Source organism: Alligator sinensis, unplaced genomic scaffold, assembly GCF_000455745.1.
Source record: "Alligator sinensis unplaced genomic scaffold, ASM45574v1 scaffold191_1, whole genome shotgun sequence".
Lineage (NCBI taxonomy): Eukaryota > Metazoa > Chordata > Crocodylia > Alligatoridae > Alligator > Alligator sinensis.
Genome location: NW_005842282.1, coordinates 313599 through 337894, shown reverse-complemented (window position 1 = coordinate 337894; position 24296 = coordinate 313599). Strand labels below are relative to the sequence as shown.

At 41.1% G+C, this 24296-nt stretch overlaps 1 protein-coding gene across 2 annotated transcripts in view; it reads right to left on the bottom strand.

The window, feature by feature from the left end:
- Window positions 1–24296, bottom strand: part of CPQ (carboxypeptidase Q) — a 320242-nt gene that overhangs the window by 289272 nt on the left and 6674 nt on the right. For both annotated transcript variants that reach the window (XM_025209315.1, XM_006027994.3), the window contains exon 3: window positions 3450–3905. In XM_025209315.1, coding sequence (XP_025065100.1) covers window positions 3450–3876 — 427 coding nt within the window. In that variant the 5' untranslated portion in view covers window positions 3877–3905. The remainder of the gene's footprint in view (window positions 1–3449; window positions 3906–24296) is intronic.

Here is a 24296-nt window from a genome sequence, read left to right as displayed (position 1 = left end):
AAGGCTCCGTTCCAAGCAGCTCCTCCAGCCCCATGGAGCTCAGCCCGGCAGCAGGAGGCAGCAGGGAGCCAGTGGCGGAGCTGCCCCAAGTGCAGCCCTTGGCTGGTGGCTCTGGCCAGTACTTCTCCCCCACCTCCCAGCACTGGGCTCAGCTCCATGGGGCTGTGGAGCTGCTTAGAGCACAGCCCTAGTAAGTACAGCCCAGTGGCTAGAGGTCTCCACAGCGGCCCCTGGATCTACACAAGGAATGACAACAAGCTGCCGTGGCTGGCTGGGACCGGTGCTGAAGCCAAGTAAGCCTGGCTTCAAAACTTGAAATGCTTCAAAATGTTTCAAGTGACTGCATTTCATTTCAAAGCTGTTTCAAAGGCTTTTGTTTTGTTTCACTGTTTCGAGCTCAAAACACATCCAAACAGCTTCAAAACAAAACACCCAGTGAAATTTCGCACAGCCCTACTCTACCACTCCCATTGAAACAATACCACTGCACAGAAAAGAATTCAAGATTGACTGGGTCAGAGAGGAAGCAGAAGAGAAGGCAATTCAAGTCTATTATTTGGAGCACTCCCCAGGGAAGGGAAAGTCTCACATTTCCCTCATCTTGAGCAAGGACTCTAGCTATTCGAAGGTAATGAAAAAAAGAGTGCTGCCATTTTTAAGACAACAATCCCTGCTCAATCCTTAGAAAGAATCTGTTGGCACCTACCTTCATTATAAGGTTTGAGGTTGCATGTAGGAAATGCAAGACACAAAATTAGAAGAGAAGAGAAGAATTAAAATACCCTCCTGTCCTCCGTGTTTTCTATTGGCTAGCTGCACCCCGAAGAGTGCCGCCTCTAGCCTGTTCTCTGTTTAGTGTGATGGCTGTTTTGGATCCCATTCTCAGTTTAATTCCCCTCATGCATAGCATAGGACCTTAAGTGTTCAAATTCTTTGTTGGACCTAACCCTAAATCTTTAACTTTACAGTTTTATCTCCTTCAGTGTAACATTTGCAGATCTCCAAAACTGTTCCTTTCATGTGCCAAGAGTGGTTCATAGCTGGGGGGAAAAAAAAGAAAAAGAGTGGAGTCTTTTTTTTCCCAAGGACTTTTATTGACATTATTTTGGGAACAGGATGAATCCCTCTTTCCCACAAGTTCTTAGATAAACTGAAATAAATCAATAATGCTAACAACTGTTGAGGGGAATATTTTGAATATTTTACGGAATTCTTTGAATATTTTGCAAGTGGTTTACAATAGCTCAGTCCCCCTTTTCTTGGGATTAGGACATGGGAACAGTACTGTCTGAGGCCAGAGAAGCAGATCTGGGAAGTAAACTACCCAAGAATCAGAAGTGATAAGCTTCCAGCTTTGAAAAACAGTCAAGAATGCATTTGCAGGTTTAGGTTTGAGACAAAACAAGCATTTTCATATCAACCATATTCATGAAGAATGCCTCATACAGTATTTGAAAGCTTGGCCAACTTTATTCCAACCAGGCAGTTGGTCCAATAAAATATGACCCAAAAAATCCTTGCCTCTTACATAATTATTGGACTATCATGGCTACCAATTCTGTGCATGTCTTCCCCACTATGAAAATCTGTCACGACCCAGACAGAGTGAAGATTTGGGGAGATAACAGAAGGTTAAGTCTTAACAAGAGGAGACAATAAAAAAGGGATATAGTAGAAATATATCTTTAACCACTTTTTTATGTTGGGTGGCAGAAACTGCGCTCTAATGTATTTGAATTGTTTCCCTTCCCTTTCTACTAACAAAGAAGTAGAGTATTAAGAAGACGAGTACATGAGTGTCAGAAGAAGGCAAGATAGAAGAAGGTAAAGAATAAGCTGTAATCTAATCCTCAAATCACTGTCAGTACAGTGTTATCTATGGAAGAAAGAAGATATCACAAGTAGTGGTCAGGCCATTCTACTGTAAATATAATTTAGATGCAACCAAGAGAAGCACAAGAACTGGATTAAAGTTCGAGCCCATTTTGAGATACTAATTTTATATATCTCTCAAAGAAGCCAGAGGAGCGGGACAAGCCAAACACAAATAGGTAAAGAACTGAAGGAGGAAAACTGCATATAAACTAGTTTTCTTCCTGGAAATACTCACCGGAAAAACTAATAAGTTGCAGGTTCTCTCCATTCAACTGAAATTGCTTGAGATGGAGGACACTGTTTTCAGTTTGGTTTTCTTTATATGCAGCTTGGATAGGAAGTGGAATGGAGAAAAAAAAATTGCTAGATGGGATTAATCTACGCTATTAATTTTTCTTCCCAAGGGCTGAACCTTCTCAAGAGGCATTGATAGCATCAGCTCTTTATTATTTCTCATTTTAGGAACACCTTTACCTTAATATCCCCCAAAACATATTTCACAAGTTGATACGAGTAGTAGCAAACCATAAAACTCACTGTTTACATTTTAGATTTCCTTTTTCTTGCTTGTTGGGTTTTGAGACACTTCCCCACACATAATTAGACAGCTTCTACATACTATCTTCATGTATTTCAATAATGCCTACCATATGCAAGGTATTTTCCAGGCCCAGAGAGACCGCTCTGAGCCAGAAGAGTTTAAAGTTTAAGGAATAAAAAATTAACTGTCATTAAAATGTACTGATCAGACTTCATATCAGTTGTATCAGGTGATAATATTAAATAGTAGTATAGTCCTATAGAAATAAGACTATACCAGGAATGCACAATATTTGTATATAGGAGGAGTTCCCAGACAGTTCTGTCCACTCCCATTTGTCCGATTCAGAAACTGAGCTAACAAAACTGTACCAGTTTTCAAGCAGCACTGGTGAACTGACCTGAGGAAAGCAAAACAGCTCTAAATTACCAGAAGCAGGGCATGATCACTGAGGTACATTGTTATTTGACCTTTAATTTGTAATCCTGGCAGAGATTCATGCTAAGAGGTACGGAAGGAGATTCTTAGCAGCGGGCTCTTCTGAGAACAGTCTATAATTTCAATGCAGAAAGAATACATTTGAAAAAAAATCCATGACAAAACTTAAGGAGCTTTGTCAGCTTTTGTTGAAAGTAGTGCCTGTTCCTGAAGGAACGTGTACCAGGGGAGCTGGGGTTGCAGGAGGGCCCCAGGCCAAAGGGAAGCCTCACTTCAAAGTCGTGGCAGACGAGTCAAGGGGATCCCCTGACGTCAGCTGGGGTAGTCCTTGGAGTCCACCCGCAAGCCCAAGACACGCGCGATCAATAGTACGGGCTAAGGCCGCACAAGAGTGCCTAATCAAGCAGAGGCAGGCACAGAACACGTTACCCAAAAAGTTACGCAGGATAATAATCTCTGGCTTGCAGCATTTTTATAGCAGGAGGAGAGCACTAGTTTGTCTACTTCCATTATTACAGGGATCTTGTTAGTGCCATCATAAACACTGGGTTTTAAATGCAATTGATACTTAATTCTAAAGGAAGTGAAAACTTACCTTCTGGAGGAGTTGGAACACTGCTTCCAAGTCCTAAAATAGAAATGCTATGGCTCCTTGGTGCCAACATCAGAGCAAACTCTTCTCCCCGTTCCCAATGAGGCACTTTTACAGGCTCCAGGTGCACATTTTCCAGCCCTTCCTCCTGCAGGGCACTGAACATGTATTTGATGGCAAGGTCTAGATTTTTGGAGCCACTGAGTCTGGGTCCTACAGTATCAGCAAAAACTGCCAGTCTTTCATAAGATCTGTTCTGGGCATTGCCATAAACAGCAAGGTTAATAATAGCCTTAGCAATATCAGAATAACCAGCTATTTCCCTTTTAACATCTTCAGATATTTTTCGGTAGCTGTCATCTCCACTCAAAGGTTTCCCAGTACATTGCAGTAACAGATGAATGAAGGCTATTAAGAACAGGCATTTCATTTTCCTTCCTTTTCTTTTAATCAGTTGTCCTGTTGAAGGGGGAAAAAATAGACCATTTTAAATCATACATCTATCAACAATATTCTGTTATTTGTTATTTGGCCTGGCAGGAAGGCAATATTGAACACAAATCTGATGAAAGCATTTTCATGTTAAAATGAAATGGCAGAGAAATAAATTCAACTTAGAAACAGAGTTATCTGGAACAAATACAATGGACACTTAAAACAACAAGGCACAGACAAGCTTTGTTACAATTTAAAGAAACATCCCCAGAATGCAACATTTCTTTAAATAATCACTAAATGAAAGACTAGGAAGCTTTTCATTCAAGTCAGCTGGAGTTTTGCAATTGGCTCTCCCAGAAGGAGGACTGGCCACAACTGTTAACCCAAGACAAACTGATGATCAAAGAAGCTGCATGCAGTTCATTCAGTCAAGAACCTTTCTGAACCATTCATTAATAAAACCACTTCAAATTTAGTAATTCTACAAATCAATAACATGCATTCGCTAAACAAGAGATTTCAATGTAATTTACAATACTAAGTTCCCACTGTCCCCACATGGTACGTAATACTTTTCCCATGGCACAGAAGCACAATTAAACTGGGAAAGATTTTCTGACTTTCCAGACAGTGACCTAGGAACTAATTTTTTTGAGGGTGCTGAGCACTTACACTCAACTCCAGATGAACTTACACAGCTAAAGCTACCCATTAACATGGCATTTTGGGACATTTACTATGATTTTAGATCCTACTGCCCATGAAAAGACATGTAATTAAGTCTGGACTAAGAGGTGGGGGAGCTCCTATCCCCAGCAGTGTTTCTGCATTTTCATTTAATAGGCCATTGGATGAAATGGAAAGACAACAATGGGCATACAAGCAGGGACCAGAGCCTGGGTCTCTTGTCTTCCTCAGCCACAAAGCCAGGCTCCCTTTGACTTGCTGGGTAACCAAGGGGGAAGCAAGGGGTCAGAAGGAAAAGCAAGTAATTTTCAACAGGAGATATGAAGGGCATCTTTAGCCTTGCTGGGCCCACATCCTGATGGTTAGGCCATTCTGCTAGGAAATGGAAACTATAGATTCTAGAGAAGGGGGGCCTAAGAACCTGCGTCTCTAAACACTAAATCACAAGTGCCCTAACCACTAGGACGCTGGTTTAAAAGGTAGGAGGATCCTCCCTTTCCCATGACTTATGAACTATTCACAGGGGAACAGGATCCAAAATCTATATAAGCAGCCTGCAATGCCACTTATACGGCTAAAGTTGCTGCATAAGTGCTACTTACACACCAAAAAGGGAGTTGGATTTGGACCTTATCATTCCAACAGATGTCAACAGTTGAAAGTAATCAATACCTCTGAAAATCAGGTCCTATATAACTGGGTCAACGCCTCACACAAGCAGAGATGGGAACAAAATCCAATCTGTTTCAGCAAGTCAAATGGAACAATTTTGATACATGTTCAGCATTCAAAGAGCGAACAGCTATTTCGTAACAGAAACACCAACAATGTCCAAGTTCTGATAATTGCACAAGGTTGGTGTCTATTCTAGGTGCCTCTACATGAGATGCTACTGCGCAGTACCGTTGGCAGGCGCTAACTGTGATGTGACACTGCTGAGGAGTCGTAACAAGCTACTTCACAGTAGCTTGTCGCTACTGTACAGTAGTGTGTGAAAAAAAACCATGCAGGGATGGTACTGCACAGTAACACCAGTTACTGCACAGTCATTTAGTACTTGATTATGTAGACATGGTCTCTAGGTACTAATCATTTATCTTTAAAAAATGCTGCCATTATCCATATTATCCCTCTTTTAAGGAGTTCTTAACTAGGTTCTCTCTGCCCTCAAGAAATATTTAAATTACTTGTATTTTTGACAAACTTGGAAACTTCTGAAAGCACTTGAAAATTTGGTAAGGTTCTTTCATAACAAAAACAACACGACTAAGAATCAGGATGTAGAATATATAAAAATCTATTATTATACACAAAGGAAGATACTAAATGTTGTACTTACTTATCAAACACTTAAAAAAAAAAATTAAAAAGCAAGACCCTTTACATGGCCCCAGATCTGTAGCTATTAAAAGGCTATTTTAAATAGGAAAGAATACTGTGATAATTAAACACTGAAGAGTTTGATATAGTTCTTTGCTACATTTATGGGTTCTTTATAACCCATAGTAAGATAAGTGGATGTTTTCTTATACAGAATAACATTTGCATCCAAAATTAAGGTTCCTTTTTGAAAAAGCAAAGATAAGCCTTTTTTTTTTTTTTACAAAAGAAGTTATTCTTAGTAATGACTGTTCCATGAAGGGGCAAGAAACCAATTTGTTAGTTAATGTTTGCAATGTGCTTTGAAGTTGAAAAGAGACACAATGCAGAAGTAACATTTAAAAGCTTTTACTGTTATATTTTCCAGGTATATTTCTTCAAGTCTATTTCATTTAAAATAGTTCTAAAAAAGCCACACCAGGAAGTTCCAACTGCCTGCAACCTCACTCAGACTGTCTCCAGGGATGCCACATTTCCTGGGTACTCTGTTTCCAGGAAGACTTAACTTAGGTCACACAGTAAGCCATGACTCCAGAAAAAAAAAAATCTTGTTTCATATATTCAGCCTTTCAAAACAGGGTGTATGTTATTTTGGGTGAGGGTGCTGTATGTGAGAAAATATGGTGTTGCCCTGTGGGGTCAAGCCAACTCTCAGGATCTCAATATTGCACTGTTGGACAGGAGTGTGTGACAATTGCATATATACAAAACACACAAATCAATTAGGTGCATACACACACACACTACCAGCTCAGGCACATACACATCCAAAGCAGCCTAGGCACATGCATACCTATCACCAATTCAAGCACATACACTAGACACTGCAAAAGTTAGACACAGATCACTAATTCGTATATCATGCACACAATGACATATATATGTATACACACACACACCCCCCCCAGTTCACACACATACAACCTACCTATACACACACACAGGTAAGTTCCTAATTTGGATGGTACAGTGTGTATGTGTGTGCTTGGGGTACCTGGGATACTTGGGGGACGGTTCAGATGAGAGAGAGGAGAGAGTGTTAAAGTGTAGGGAGTGAAAGTTGACAGAACTGGGATTAGAACCAGTGGACTACAGAGAAGCTGGCTGAGGAACTAAGGCTTGGGTTTACTTAAGGTAGACTGGGGCTGGAAACTGAGGCAGACAGCTGAGATATTGTGGAGGGGCAGATAAGTGGTGAAAAGGAAGAAACAGCCAGGAAAGAAACTGAGGCAGAAACCTGGTTGCCCAGGGGAAGAGGAAAAGGCAGTGCGGATAAGACAGTGGCAAAGAAACAGGGGGTTTGGAGGCAGAGAGGAGCTCAGGACAGGTGTTGGAGATGGCAGTGAGCCAGAAGCAGGAGAGGGAGAAATGAGACAGAAGTTAGAGGGGCGAGGAGCAGAGATTGGAGCAGGGCCAAACCATAGTAAAGTAAAACCCAACTTAGGGTCCGAATAACAGTTTTATTAAACAGACAACACACTACACAGCCCCATGAAGTTATTGGTTCACACACACAAGCACTCATAATGGCAGCAGGAGAAAGAGACTCAGTGGAAGGGCTGGGGGCCAGGTAGGGGAGAGAAGCAGAGTCCAAGTCCTTGGTTGAAGAGGAGTGAGGGGTGATAGCTGCCTATCCAGGCTGGAAAGGGATCCTTGTCCAGTAGGTATTGTCCAGAGTGGGGGGTCACCGGCAGGGCAGTCTTCACTACCCCTTTTATGGGGCAGACTACCTCTGATCTCCTACGGGGAGGACCTGTTCAGGCAAGGTCAGTCTTGTTCCAGAGGGCTCCAGGTGAGTACTGGTGTACTCTAGCTGTCCTAAAAACTTTAATAAATTTGCTTTTAAATGCCATTTACGGATTGTTTCTATCATACCTACACCCTAAGTTATTAAAGGTTAAAAGTGCACAAGGACTTTATGAAGACACTGTATGTAAGAAAAAAAATGTTTGTAGTACTATTCCCCTTGCTGAGTTCAGCCTGAATTTGCTCAAATGGCAACTTTATTTTGAGGACCCAGAAATACTTAAGGCAACAATGCTAATATTTATAGACCTCTCAAAAAAATATTGGATGCACATATATTTGGAGCCCTTCCAAAAGGGGGGACATTTAAAAAGGGCAGCAGCTTTTACATTCTGATTGTTGAGTGTGAATGAACTGAGAATAATTTAACTAGAGCAAAACAGCTTCAATTTTCACATGGTTCTGTTACACTGGGGTCATTCTCAGCTAGATAACAATTAGAAAGTAACAGTGGCTGCCTATCTGAAACATTCCCTTTTTGAAAGGGCTCCAAACATGTGTGTCCACACCCTTAGATAACTTAGAATTAAATTCTAATTTCGATGTGGTTACAGCAGAATCAAAACAATAAATCATAAGAGTAATACATCACCTGAACAAGCAGAGTAGACTCTGGCAGAGTGACAGCGCATACTTCAAAATCAGAACAATACTTCTTTTCAAGTTATTGTATTCCAATTAAGGTATTTAACCTACGTATCAATAGGTGCTACACACATCAAATATGCACCATTACCTTAACAACAGTATTAAAAAAAAATTTGCAGTTGCATCTACAGCTAAAATGCATTTGTTTTAAGAAATAATTTATTTCTTAATAAATTATAAAATTTATTTCTTAATTTATTTCCTAATGAATTGTAACATGTATTTGTTTGTGTCAAAAAACTTGCAATTATAGAATTTTTTTTGCAAAACTCCTGGTCTAATAAAAGATACCATATCTACTACAAGTCCCAATTGCCTTTTCCTCTAGACCAATATGACTACAACCTGGATACCCGACACATGGAAGATATCAAATTTTGGCCGATTTTTTAATGAAATCTTCATATTTTCCCAAGCAGGAAGCAACGGTTTCTACCTGAAACGTGGGATCCTGCCTTGGTTTCAAGGTAATTTGCATTATCACTGATCCAAACAGGAAGGGAGAGGTTCCATACCAGCTATGAACTAACTGCCCAGAGGAGTGTCCAGGGTCTGGAACAGACTCTCCCCAGAGGTGGTACAATCATCTACTCTGGACATCTTAAAAAAAAACAAAACATCTGGACATGCCCCTTGCAGGGTCATCTGACCCCAGCAGTCTTTCCTGCCCAAGTGCAGGGGGACTGGACCTGCTAACTCTTAACATCTATGAAACTTTTTCCCTTGAAAGTTTTTTGGGTAACACTTGTCTTTATTAAAAATATCTTGCTTAATACACCCCAAATCACATTAGCCTTTTTCACAGTTGGACTACACTATTGGTTCACGGTCATCCTCCGATTAGTCAATACACTCAGGTTCCTGTCTTTCTCCATCACCTTTAATTTACAAAACCCACAGTTTATAAATAATTTATTTTACTGTTAGTCCCTTTACAGTTTATATTATTAAAATTTCACATCATTCCTATTGTTCCAAGGTTATCTAGCTCTTTTGGCGGAATAATCTGATCCTCTTCATAGCCTTCCAGCCGCTCAGCTATGTCATCCACAAATTTCATAAATGCACATCCAGTTCTTACCTCAATATCACTGATGCATGTTTTAAATAGAATGGACCCCAGGACCAATCCCTGAAGTCCACCACTAGCACAGTCTCTCCAATCAGGAAACTCCTTTTCAACAGAGTGATCCACGCTATGTTTATAGAATTAATCCCCATTTTCTCCAGTTTAGCTAATAATGTCCCATGAAGCACAATGTCAAAAACTTTGCTTAAATTCTAGCTACATTAGGTTCACTGCATTTCCTTACCAACTGTCATGTCATACAAAGAAAATGAATTGGTTTGATACTGTTGTGATAAATAGAAAACGAAACAAAATGGAGTATGCTTTTATCTTCATACTCTTGTTAAATTATTTCCTTTCATAGCTAAGACCCTGAAAAATATTGCAGTAAAAACCAGAGGACCTGTATTTACATGGCTCACTTTTTGAATACAAACACTCCTTTTGCTACTCTTCATTCACAGGATACCATCCATGAACATATATATAATCCTTGAAATGCATCTATATATTTTTCAAATCACAGAGTTCAGAATATCAGGAAGTCTTTCAAAAAGTAATGTAGATTTAATATACAAGAAAGTTTGACAGTTTGCAAATTCACAGTTGTGGAAAGCAAGAAAAAAACGCTTTACAAAAAGCATTCTTTTCCCCCATCCCAGCAAACATACTGAACCATCTGGTTGATTAGGAATTCACAACACAAAGTAAGCTCTTCTCTAGGATGTTGATCATGCAGAGGCCTCATAGGATCAGAATGAGAGGATTTTGAGGGTTACCTCAGGACATTCAAAGATAAAACTGTATGACAGAGTTATAGATTTAGTTACTGTTTATTCTGTGGTTATGCTACATAGACAGCATTGGTGTGTTTTTATTGCTAGGCAGTATGTTTTCCCGTTCCTTCCCCTTGGACCAGTTAATTACATGCTCTTAGACACCCTCTGGTAGAGACATTAGTAATTTTCTCAGGACTACTCTATGTTTTCTTCTGGTTTTGCCAGGCTCATCAAAAAAGTAAATGAGCCAATTTGATTCTTGCCATGTGGAACTATTGATGAGTGGAATAAGACAAGGATTTTGAATTGCCGCTTCAAAACTGAATGGGGTTTTGGTTTTTGTTGTTTTTCTTTCATTTAAAGGTGTTTGCAGTTTGGAATTCTTATATGTGAAAACACAAGAATCTTTCATTAGCATTAGCAATTTCCTATACCCCAAGTTATGTCTAGTGTTTTTGGCTTGGAATCGAACCAAAAAACACCTTCTTTGCTAGTGCTAGGGACAGAAGTTATACATGAACAAAAGATCAAAAAAGTGACCAAAGAAACAGAACAGAAGCTCAGTGCACACAAACCAGTTTCAAAATGGCTGAAAATGGTTTAAGATAAACCTGGTTCATTGTAGTATCAGACTTAACCGATTTGGGTCAAACCAGTTTATTAACCTTCTGTTCCAAACCCCTCCTTGATTCAAGTTAAATCAGAGTCCCTCAGCAGCCCAGCATGCTCTCCAGCCTTGGGCTGTGCTGTGCTGTCTGCTCCAGAGAGCAGAGCTGAACCCGTCCCTCCACTCCCTAGCTGGAGCAGTGAAGGCTGGCGGACAAGGGGGTGGGAGGTAAGCCCAGCTAGGAATGCAGCCCAAACTACAGAGGGTGGGAAGCAGGAAGACTGTCTGGCTGGGGTCTGGGGCCAGGGAGGGGGGTTAAACACCCCTACCCCCACTCAAACTTACAGCTGGTAGCAACTGTATACTACAAATCCCAGAGGCACCTGGAAGCAGGAAGAGTGATGAGTGACCCTGCAGAGTCCTGCTAATGCAATTCTGGACTGCAAATCCCAGAGACCTCGGGGGCAGCAGGAAGAGAAAGTGAACACAAAGCTAGAGAGACACTCCCCCAGCTTCTAGCCTGAGCCACTGCAGGCATGTGGCTGCATTTCCTGAATCAAAGGTAAATGTCTGTTCATTTCTGTTTCAATATAATTTGTGCAGTTTAGACTAACTTGCAAAGTCTGAATTGATTCATCCTTGGGCTTTTTGACTGTCCATACCTAGCCTAGAAGACCAAGTGTAAACCCATAAGAGCAAGGCATGATCTCCTCTCCATCGGAACTGCTTGACAAATTAGAAATACGTGGCAGAATTCCAGCTGAGATTATCCTACTAAACATAAGGAATGTATAAACTCCTAAAAAAACCTTTGCAAGTGCAAGATGCTGGCCATTATATACTCTGGCAATTTCACAGGTGCTTGGAGGAGCCATGGCCCTGCTTTATCCATTTAGGGGAGAACAGAAGAACTGTTTCCAAATCTTGTGCAAGCACAGAGCAAAACTATTGAGTAGAACTGCACAGCTCTATGTAGACACCAAAATTCTAAACCCATATCTCAGGTTTCTTGGTTGGCAGCTGTGCAATTGGGATCTGATCCCCAATCCCAATAATCCCACATGTAGAATGGCAAGGAGACGCGATTGTTGGGATTGGGTATCAGATCCCATCGCACTATCAAATGAACATCTGCCAGCACCCCTGAGCTACCTCACTAAATGCTAGGTTTGACAGCAGTTGCAGCATAGTCATGTTAACGTAGCACTTTGAGCTAATATACTCTGCTTGTCAGTAGGGCTAATTACTCTGGGCAGAAAACTGCACTAACTCAGCTGTACTTCCAGTACCTATGCTAACTCTGAATGCTGATTACACTAGAGCTCACTGCAACCTTACAGAGGAAAAAGAAAAAGACATCTTTCCAAGAGTTAGTACAGCCAAAGACTCACTCTTTACTTTTATAGGGTCACATACTTTTATAGCTACAATATAGAAGTCACTCCATTCTTTATGCAGAAGCAGAAACTGTTGTCTCCGCTGCTGAAACATGCAATATGGCATCTCAGTGAATCAGCTGACAAAAACAACATGCTGATCCTTAAGCATTCCACTAGTCAGATATTAATCAGATTTAGCAGAAGAAAACTACTGCAGCAGCAAGATTAAAAGTGTAGGGCCTTGATGATCATTCAACACATTTGATGAGGGATTTAGAAGGAAAAAAAAAATCACTGATGCTTTATAGTGTGCAGGATGAATAGGAGATAATAGAAACAAAGTAGGAATTCAGGAAGTACATGCTTTCAATCCAGTTAGAACACAAATGATCCCACAGGCTTTTGTATGCCAAAAAATAAAAGTTAGTAGAAAAGGAGAGAAACTGGAGAGATAAGGGTGGAAGGTGGGAGTGGAGGGGGGCAAGAAAAGACGCACAAAACCTAGGAATCTGAAAGAAACCTATAAACCAGAGAAGAGGTAGGAGGAGAAGGAGTAAGAAAGGCTTGATGTTTTTAAGTCAAGAAGAGAAATCAAAAGGGAACAGGGTCTTAGAATGGAAAATGTAAATCTTTTCTAATTTCAAAATTAAGAGAGGGACATAAATGTATAGCATAAATTATCTGAGTTGCTGGGAACAATGGGAAAGAGGGTAATACCTAATGGAAAGGCTCCTGGTATGAGAAGATCACTCTCACAGGCTGGCCAGTATTGTTTCATCATTTTCTTGTAATCCATCATCTAGTTGCCTTTGACTACCAGTTCCCTCTTCTTAGATCCGGGGTGTTCAAAACATACAGCTCATGGGCGATATGCCACCCACAGAGCCAGCTCACTGTGGGATTCTTCTATGGTGCCCAGCACTGCAACTTGTTCCCACAGAAGAGGCCAAGCACCCAGAATGCTGGGCCTCTTCCTCCTGGGTCCAGACTGGCCAGGACAAGCATCACACATGCTTGACCTGGCATGCTGGTGGAGGGCGGGAGAAACAGGAGCGTCTGTAGGCACAATCTGGCCCCACACCATTCACCTGGCCTGTGGACCACTCCTGCACCATTCGGCCAACTTACTGGACCACGCAAGCTTAATACCCGTCTTAGTCTAAGTTCTTTGGGGCAAGGACTATTTTTCAATGGTGCCTAAGACAACAAGGTCCTGGTCCATGACTAGTATTTGTGAATGCTACCACAACACAAAGCACAACCATTACCACACTTCCATGGTTTTGAATAAAGAGGATGTAAAATAGGAAGTGAAGACATACAGCAAAGTAAACAGATGAACTTTCTATTGTATATATTACATTAAGATTTTAGGGAACTTAAAGAGAGAAGCAGAAAAGAGGGAAATCAGATAATTGTTTAAACAATGTATCTGGTCTTGTGTGGCAAGGTTTCCCAAAATCCCAGGGGAAAGATACAGACAGCTCACAATACTCAAACTTAAGAGACACGAGGAAAGAAAAAAAAACAATAGATTTAGGATAACACTTAATGATTAAAGGTTTTCAAAATCCGTGAAGTATCTTTTAGCTTCTTAATCATGTAGTGTTGAAGGAAATCATGGAAATCATACACTTTGAAATACATGCAGTGTTTTGGATAATATCAGATTAGACATAAAGACCTCAGGGTAAGGAAAAAACTTGCAGACTGCACAGTGGTATCAGATACATTTACTAGCATCTGAGAGAAAGTTTGTTGTGACAGCTGTGGAGTAAGATGTCTTGAAGGTTGGGTGGATTTGCAACATGAGATGAAGATTTCTGTTTTAAAGTCACAGGATTCTTCCATCACATGGAAAGAGAAAACAGCAAGAAGCTTTATCACAAAAATGTGAAGTAGAAAAAAAAAGGTACTTTTCCAGGCCTACTCTTTCAAGATTTGTGAATGAAGAATCTGCCTGCATAACTCCTCAGTTAAAAGTCTTATTGCTCTGAGACTACACAGTCAAATTTATGGTTATGATTTCTTGTACAGAACTTAACATCAGCCTTTGTCTTGGAAATAATGGATGCCAAGGCAAAAAAATAGTCAATTGCGGAGCAATGCTTAGACCATGGCACAGCTGCTATAAACAAAAATAACTACTATCAAAGCAGCCAAAGTTTTTTGATCTTGGAAAGGGAATGTGCCATCCTTTCAGATCAGACACAGAAAACTAAAATGGGAATATAGGGTAAATTTCAGATAAGGGAATAATTGAGTGAAATAAACATTCATTGGGAAAAAGATATCTAAAAAGCAATAATGCAGAAAGAATCTCAGTGTTACAGTGGATACAAGCAAATAGTTACAGTAAATTAAAGTAGATTATCAACTGGGAGTATAGAAATTACACTATAAAAATCCAATGCGGTTTTGGACGATTGCAAAGACACCATGTTACAGGGTCGCAGTGTTACCAGTGTTAGCCATTTTCAGGGGACCTGCCTCAAGCTGCAGAAGCATAGCTAAAGCAGAATGTCCCAAAGCCTATTTCTGAGTGACCACAAAGTTAACTTTGGCAGACCTTACAACTTCCCTAATTAACGAAATACAAAATGACCATGTCCAACAAAAAGATCAAGTGAAACAAAGCAAGACTAGATAGCAATCATACAAGGAGGCCTTAAAATAAACAACTGAAACATTATAGCTTAATCCTAAAAATGTTAAAAGCAGTGATTGATGTAGCCAAATGCATTAAATTAAAGTGTTATAAGAGACGGCTCATTATACAGCTAATGGCACCTCCCAAAGTCTCAATGAAACAAAAGAAAGTAAAGAAATAAAAAATGTTTCTTAGAGTAACTCAGGTATAAATACGGTCCATGACCTTGAGGCAAACTGGAGAACACAGCAAACCCAAGAAGACACACTGTTACTCTGTATGTCATCCTCTTCCTACTTTCAGGTTTTCTGAGATGCTTTAACAACTTTCTAGATTGTTGCTAGTCTGGAGATAAGCATATGCCTTTTACTTGTTCATGAAATTAAATTCAGGTTTGGTTAATATATAAAACCTTTCAAGAAATGCCATTTTCCTCTCCTCATTTGAGTTTTCAAGAACATTTTTGCAGAATACATGCACAATAGCTGCACATGAGCATTTTGTAAAGCTGAGACCACCCCAAACCAGCAACAGAAAACACCACACTAAAAACATCTGAGGCTTGCTGAAGCCAAGGTAGCCAGCTGGTGGGAATGTGGGAATGGTAAGCAAAGATTAAGTTTGTAGAAGGGCCTTGCAGTCTTTTCCATAGCAAGCAAAATTCACTTGTGTAACTTGAAAACATAAAGAGATCTTTACAGATTTCCCCTGCCCTACACATACCCAGATCACATTTTTAAGTTTTTTTCAATAAGAGAGAATGATCTGAGCCAGAAAAAAAGAACAAGGCAGTTGAGAGTGAGAAGCAGCAACAGACTGAAAGTCTGGGGACTCAAAATGGAGAAGAAACCACACTTAAAATGCATTTTTTTTCCTTTCTTCATCACACTAGAACAAAATATCTTGAATGCTGGATTTGTAGGTAAGGATTTACCCCTACAATTCTAATACCAAATATTTTGGTCTCAAAATTTCTAGTCAAAGCCTAACCGAGCAAATCTGGCTGAAGAAATGAAAGTCTCCTTCATGTCAAGACAAAACTGAATGAAAAATAAAGAAAGGAACATTTATCAAGAAACTGATCAACCAATCTCACTGAATAACGCAACTGAATAATGGCTAATGGGTGGAAACAGAAATGGAAGTTCAGCAAATGTCCTTAACAGCAGTCAACATGGAGCTGCTACATTGTCAGTCAGACCTCTACACACGCTGGACTGCCCACCCTGTGGAATTATGAATACAAGCAGGTTGCCAAATCATGCAAGAGTTACAAAGGCATTTCTTGGAACTCCTCCAAGCAACATTCCAGCAACAAGACTGTTCAGTTCTGCTGAAGATATGCAGCACCATTCAACGTATGTATTTTTGCCAGTGAATATTGCTTTAGTCGAAAGGCATTCTTGATCAAATTGCACAATTACTTAAAATGTGGTTTTAAATGTCCTCACTAGTGTCTCTCTTTAAGGTGACAATCCTAGAAGACACTTAGGATGCTTACACAAGTTACCTTTTTTGTGCAATTGGGCTCCTGAAAGTGCTCTACAGCCATGACATAACACCAATGCACAGCTGCAGAGCAATTTTTTTAAGTGGCTGATTGCACGAAAAATTAACTCGGGTTAAATTAGGTAACAGATGAAGGTGCTCTAAAGCACAGCACTTGTGTTCCAATCCAGGTTATTTTTTCCCTGCTTTGCAGGGCTGGGCTGGTGTTTGCACTGGCATTGTCAGGGAGGGAGGGGGGGGGGCAGCATAGAACTGCCAGCAGCTTTGCCTGACCAGGGCTATGGGGGGAGTGAGGGGTGGAAAGGAGCCTCCTTGCCTTGCACAGCTCCCCCCACCCCAGGTACTGGAAGGAGCTGGGCCAGGCCTATGAGGCAAGGGGCCTCCCTTCCACCCAAGCCCTTCACCCCTGCTCCAGCTCTGGCCAGGCAAAGCACCCTGCACCTCTGATCTGTTCCCTCCCTCTCTCCCTACCCCACTGACAGCCCTAGAGTTGCAGAGAGGAGGCAGGGTTGGGGCAAGGGGTGGTTTGGTTACCTCCTCAGAGGCTGCTAGAGCAGCCTCACCTACTGGCCAGGATCAGTGCAGGCAGGCTCCAGCCCACTACAACAGGCAAATGTCTGTGTGAAGCGCCATGACTTAGAACAGGGCTCTTAACATCTGTAGGCATCCGTAAGTACATACTTAAGTTTGCTCTCAAGTGATCGGTTCCACTGCTTTCAATGAGGGGCACAACTCCACGCTGCCACCGGGCAGGCAGGGGGTATCTCACCATAGTGGCACAGAGATCCCAGCAGCAGCATCAAGGCTCCCCACACTGCTCTGCCCTGCCACTCCAGGTCTCACCCACTGGGCCATGGAGGCCCCAGGGGTAGGACAGCAAGGTGGGGATCCCGAGCCCAAAGCAGGCAGCCCACATCTGCCTCCCCATCCCTTCCCTGGGCTCTACTCGGGCTGTGCTGCCCATGAGGAAGGGGGAGCCAGGGTCCACGCTCTGCTCCACCCCAGCATCCACCACCTCCTACGTACAGCAGCCAGAGCTCAGGTGCTGCTGTGAGGGGGCAGGGGGCTGTGGATCCAGATCCTGGCCCCGTACCCTGGAAGCTGGGGTCCCATTCCAGCAGGACTGGGATGTCAGGGGGCTGTGACTGTGGAGTGAGGGGCACAAGCAGCGCCAGAGGGCTGTGGGTAGGGAGTGGGGGGCAATAGTATGGGCTAGGCACTAGCATATCAGGGCTGCTCAGTGCTAGAAAAGAACAGGGAGGTACAGCCGGAGCTAGATCCATGTCCTAATGAGCAAAGGGGCTAGAGGGAGCTCTGATTTTCCATGTTAAAACCCCCAAATTTTAGGTATTTAGAATTTATTTTATTGTGCTGATTGAGGCATTGTTAGGCTTTCAAATTGCTTTAAAATTGTAAATTTATCCATAAAACATTGTTTTCAACTAATACCTATATATAGTGGTGTTTCATTTTAAAAATCACAGAAAAACACAGATTTGGGAGGTTTTAATAAGAGAACTTGTGATTTTTACAAAGAGAAAACCAAGATCCCTGGTGATGATTAGTAACAAATCAGCATGGATTCACCATGGGCAAATCACATCTAACTAACCTGATTGTCTACTATGATGGGTGACTGGCTCTGTGGATGCAGGGAGACCAGTTGATGTGGTATACCTTGATTTTAGCAAGGCTTTTGATATGGTCTCCCACAACATTCCCACAGACAGCTAAGGAAGTATGGGTTGGATGAATGGACTGTAAGGTGGATAGAAGAGGGTAGTACTCAATGGGTCATTGTCTAGTTGGCAGGTGGTATTAAGTGGAGTGCCCCAAGGGTCAGTCCTGGGTCCAGTTCTGTTCAATATCTTGATCAACAACCTGGAAGGTGGGATGGAGTGCACCCTCAACAAGTTTGCAGATGACACTCGGGGGGGAGGGGGGAGTAACAGATACACTGGAGGGCAGGGCTAGAATTCAGAGTGACCTAGACAAATTGGAGGATTGGGCCAAAAGAAATCTCATGAGGTTCAAAAAGGACAAATGCAAAGTCGTGCACTTAGGATGGAACAATCCAATGCACCAGTACAGGCTGGGGGCTGACTTGCTGGGCAGCAGCTCTACAGAAGAGGACCTGGGGGTTACAGTAGACAGTAAGCTGAATGAGACAACAGTATGCCCTTGTAGCCAAGAAGGCTAATGGCATACTGGGCTGCATTGGTAGGACTGCTGTCAGTAGGTCAAGCAAAGCCGTTATTCCCCTGTTGAGCACTGGTGAGGCCATAACTGGAGTACTGTGTTCAGTTTTGGGCACCGCACTACAAGGATGTGGACAAATTGGAGAAAGTCCAGTGTAGGGCAGTGAAAATGATAAGGCCGCTGGAGGACATGACTTCTGAGGAGAGGCTGAGGGAACTGGACTTATTCAGTCCAGAGTAGTGAAGACTAAGAGGAGATTTAATAGCAGCCTTCAACTACATGAAGGTGGGTTTGAAAGAGGATGGAGTTAAACTGTTCTCAGTGGTGGCAGATGACAGAACAAGGAGCAATGGTCTCAAATTGCAGCAAGGGAAGTTTGGGTTAGATATTAGGAAGAACTGTACTTGGAGTACAGTTTATATCAGGTTCATACTTCCAGCTTCTTTTAACCTGTTTTCCAATGCATAAGATTTTCAATGCACTTGAAACCATGAAGTACTGAAGCATTCCTTATAGATTTTTCAAACAAATAATCTTTCAAAATATTTAAAATTGGTATAAAAATACTGCTTTTTAATTAAATGTTATTATTATAGATAATTGCTTTAACTTACTGTTTACCAACAAGAGTATTTTTTAAACATATGCACACAAGTACCAACAACAGCTGTTCCTTCAATGAAAGGGCTTTTCCGGAATTCCAAAACCATTTGAGAAGCCCATTAATTTAGTAAGCTAAAAACAATCTTCTCATGATAGAATCATTCATTGAATCTCATAGTATTTAAAAAAAAATAGTCCTTGTTCTCAAGTTGCTTGTCATATCTGTGTCTGCCATTTTTCTCAAATGCTGTTCTTGAATTTAACAATACAAAGGCTGGTACTGCATTCAAGTCATAAACAAACAGGAAAGATACTACATTTGACAAGTAAAGGCTGACTGGAATGACACGTGACTTCTTACAGAACAGGAGACATCATAGGAAATTAGGGTTGGAAGGGACCTCAGGAGGTCATCTGGTCCAACCCCTGCTCAAAGCAGGACCACCCCCTACTGTAGATCATTCCAGCCACTTTGAGCCAGTCCTTAAGAAGCTCAAAAGATGGAGATTCAACCACCTCTCTAGGTAACCTGTTCCAGTGCTTTACTACCCTCCTAGTGAGAAAGTTTTTCCTAATATCCAACCTAAGCCTTGCTGCAATTTGAGACCACTGCTCCTTGTTCTGTCATCTGTCACTACCAGGAACAGCTTAGCTCCATCCTCTTTGAAACCCCCCTGCACGTAGTTAAAGGCTGTTATTGAATCCCCTCTTAGTTTTCCCTTCTGCAGACTAAATAAACCCAGTCCCTTCAGCCTCTCCTCAGAAGTCAGGACCCCCAGCCTCCTCACCATTTTCACTGTCCCCCACTGGACTCTCTCCAACTTGTCCACATCCTTTCTATAGTGGTGGGACACAAAACTGGACACAGTACTCCAAATGTAGTCTCCCCAGTGCAGAATAGAGCAGCATAATTATTTCCCTTGATCTGCTGGCAACACTCCTACAAATGCATCCCAGTATACTGTTGGCAGCAAGGGCACCCTGCTTACTCATATCCATCTTATTGTCCACTGGAGCCTCCCAGTCTTTTCTGCAGAGTTGCTGCTTAGGCAGTCAGTCCTCAGGTACTGGTACTGTGGTTATGAAAATTAGTCCTAGAATACAGACACCCTCACATTAATTTAGAAATCTCTAAAGAATACATAAGAGTCATTTTCCATTGAGCTCTCCTCTGTAACTATTAAGAGCCAGTACAGAGCATGGAGGATCTCGCTGGTCAAGTTAACAGTGCATTACTTCCATTCTCTGACAACACTGACTTCCTATTTGACTAATTGTACAATGCCAACTGGCAACAGGGATCCAGAAATACCTACAGAGAACAAATCACATCTACTCTAGATCACCTTGCCCAGAATTAACTGAACACAGTTTCCATGTGTGAACATCTGGATGCCAAGCAGTCTCAACAGGGTGCTACCATCTCTAAAGTTCACCTTCCCTACTTAGCTCCAGGACTACCTTTTTTTAGGCAATTATCTTTTCCTGCTAATGAGTACAGCTGAGCAAGCATTGACTCTGGTTGTATGTGACAACACTTGTAACTGCACCTATTGCTAGAAAAAAAACATTTGTCACTAGATAGTGGTCATACAATAGAAAATGCTAAAAGTTAGCTGACTTGTATGCTGGCTCAGCATTGTGTGAGATGATAAGAGATCACAGTGGACAATGTTCTATTTTATGGTAGAGTTAAAGTAATAGATATGTGCCCACACTAATTTAATATTACATTTGTGTAGTCCCTGTTTCACTTGATTTTAAATAGTATAAAAAATAATCATCATTCTTTCATGGCAGCTTTTCCACACTTCAATTTAAGTTTGCATGCTGGTGTTAACCATACTCTCAATTTAAAAAAAACAAAACAAAACAGTCAATTTAATATTAGTAAGAGAGCACTTAAGAAAGTAGCAACAGAAAGCGTCAGTTGTCCCAGCACTGCAAGAATGAAGAAAAGACTATGCTTATTTCAAGGAAGACAGAGTGGAGCATGAAAAGGTAAACAACAGTTCAAAGTACTAAGTATTTCTCTACAAAACATTAATCTTAGGTGAAGCTGGCAGCAACACCTCTTAAGGCTGCCGAACACTTCCTGTGTAAGACCATATTCTCAACTATAAAACTTAGTCTAATGTATATCATTTGGGTTGAAATTTTCCAAGCCATTCCTCAGCTTCAGGCTGAATTGTTCTGAAAAAATTCCAGCAGTTTCCATGAATAAACTAGAGCAAAGCTGTCCAGTTCATCTGGCCCTGTGAGCTGGATGAGGGACGCAGGGCTGATCTGAGACTGGGCTCACAGACTGGACCCACACACAGAGCTGGTGTGTGGGTCCTCATGTAGTGCAGGGTGTTTATAAAATCCTTGTGCAACTTTAAACTTTAAGAATTTTGGATGTACACATGATAGAAGCAAACTGTAAACGGTGAATGAAAGCATAATTCATTAACTTCTAACACAATGCAGCTCAAATTTCTAGACTTCAACATAACCACCATCATTCATGATACATCATTCAGTCTGATTTTCCAACTCATAGCAAACATTTTCCAGTTGCTGCTGAGTGATTTCATGAATTGCATTTTTGATCCTTACCCTATGCATAGCTTATATTATGCTAAAAATGTAATGAATTATGCTTTCAATTGCCATTTACAGTTTGCTTCTATCATGTGTATATGCAAAGTTATTAAAGTTTAGAGTTGCACAAGGACTTTATAAACACCCTGTACATGCCCTGGAACAGTTCTGCACACTGTAAGCAGCACATGCTGGCTCCAGTCCAGGGCTCACACACAAAGACAGCATGGTGTACGTGCTGTATGAGGTGCCTGGATTGGCCCCGTATGCTGGCTCCAATGCATCTGGCCAGTCTGTGGATCAAATTCAGACCAGTCCTGTAGCCAGTGCTCAGGGCCAGTCCAGCAGGGTGCTGCATGTAGCTGGTAACCCGCGCAGCGCACACAGCACCAGATCTAGCACTGTATGCTGCATGTAGTGCATGCCAGACCCACAGACCAAATCATACAGCTCCACAGGCCAGATCCAGCCCACAGGCTGCATCTTTGGCACGCCTCAATTAGAGAAGGGCATATAAAATAACACAAACACATCAAATAAAAGTTTCTGGAGACCTTCTCAATAGAGTCCCACTAAAGCTACACATTTCCCAAGAGTTCTGTCCACAGTGAGCAAATTAAAAAAAAAAGATTATGACATGGAGGGAAAGTGAAGGGGACAGGAGACTAGGCATCTGTGGGAAGATGGACATTATACAAGATAAGAAACCAGAGAAGACTAACAAGAGTGTGGGCACTAGAGAAGGGTGAAGGCTGGGTGGATTGGGGATAAGAAAGTAGACTGACAGATCAAGGGAGATGGTACAAGAAATGATACTGAGGAAAAAATCTGTATCCACCGAGTACACTCCCTTCCAGAAACTGGAAAGAACCACAGGAGTCCTAAGTCTCACTATTTCTCTGCCATCAGTAGATATCTGAAGAACCACAGACTTTAAAAAACACCACGTAGAAGATAAGTATGAATTTTTCTTCATAGAGCTATTCCCTTCTCACTAAACAGCTCTTAATTCCTGAATCCTACTGTTTTAACCTCAGGATCAAATGAATTCACTTGGAACATTTGTTCTTAATCCTTCTACTTTGAATAAAATTTGCCATCTGATCTGGATCAAAGAATACAGGATTTGCCATTATAAATGATAAGATAGCTCTTCAAACAAGAGCTTAGGTTCTTTCAGTCTCAAAGCGTAACTCAGAAACCATTTTTCTACTATTCATAAGAATCCAAGCAGTATTGGGAAGGAAGACCCTCAACATTTTCTAAATGTCAGGCTATATGAAGTATGCAATCTTGTTCACTTAAACACACAAAATTAACCGACTGAATCAATGCAACAGAAGGAATATCTGTATTCAATACCAATACAAATGCTGTATCATTCTCTGACAAAAATGAATTTACCTTGAGCAACAAAAGGCATATTGCCAGTCAAAATAACATTACTGGTCCTAGGAGAAAATTATTTTCCCCTGAAGAACAAAAAAAATAGTTCTCTCGGACATATTTTTTTAACCTAGCTAAAACTGTTTTGTGATGAATATAGTCAGATAAAAAATGTTTAAAAAACCCCTCAAACTTAAGATTTAGACCTCGCTGGCTGCATGCCTTCCCCCCCACCCCAACCAAGCTCTCCCCAGTCCTGATTCCTAAAGGCACTCTTCTTCCTGTTCTTAAGTGTCTCCTAAAGACTTCTTCCACAATGTTCATAAGAGAACCAAAATGAACAAATAACCAAAAATCACTCTCTCAATCTGTCTCTACACTTTCTAGGGCATTTCATCTTCAGTGGTTCTATGAAGACTGTAAACTTTGAGAAGATGATTCTTTCTTCACTTTACAGCTTGTATAACACTGAACATGTTTGCTGTCATTAATAATATTCTCTCTCTGAATCGAGATTTCTTAAGATTAATATTTATCTATTCAAATAAATTATTAATCTTAAAGAAATCAGGAGCTTCCATTTCTTTGTTTTCAACCTGGCAAAGAATACGTCACGTTTTCAACCTGAAAGTCTATGAAGTATAGTCTAAATGGGATATTTTGCTCTCCAGAAACAAATTGCAGCAAAACACAGGTATACAAGGAGCTGTGATTCAGGGTTGTCAGAAGAGCCAGCATCAGGAATGGGTCAATCAAGGCCTGCTGGCAAAGCAAAAGGAACAGGTTCAGAGATCTGCTCTGCACTATGGTCCAAACTAGCTATCAAGGAATGAAGGACTTGCATGGACTATTGATTAAATAGGGGTTGGCTTAGGCCATAAGGTCCCAAGATAGCATGATTTTTTAGGCCTATTTTCACATGTGTAATATTTCAGAAAAGCCTTAACAGAGCTGCTTGGGTCACTGAATTATTTAAAAACCATTTCTCCTATATAAAAGGACAGTCAGCAGCCTGCCCAAACACTTCCAAAAATGTAACAATAAAGCGAACAAGTATATACAGAAAATAAGGCTGCAAAAATAAATACATAAAAATCCCTTCCTCTTTTTTATTTGAGTGAGCTAAC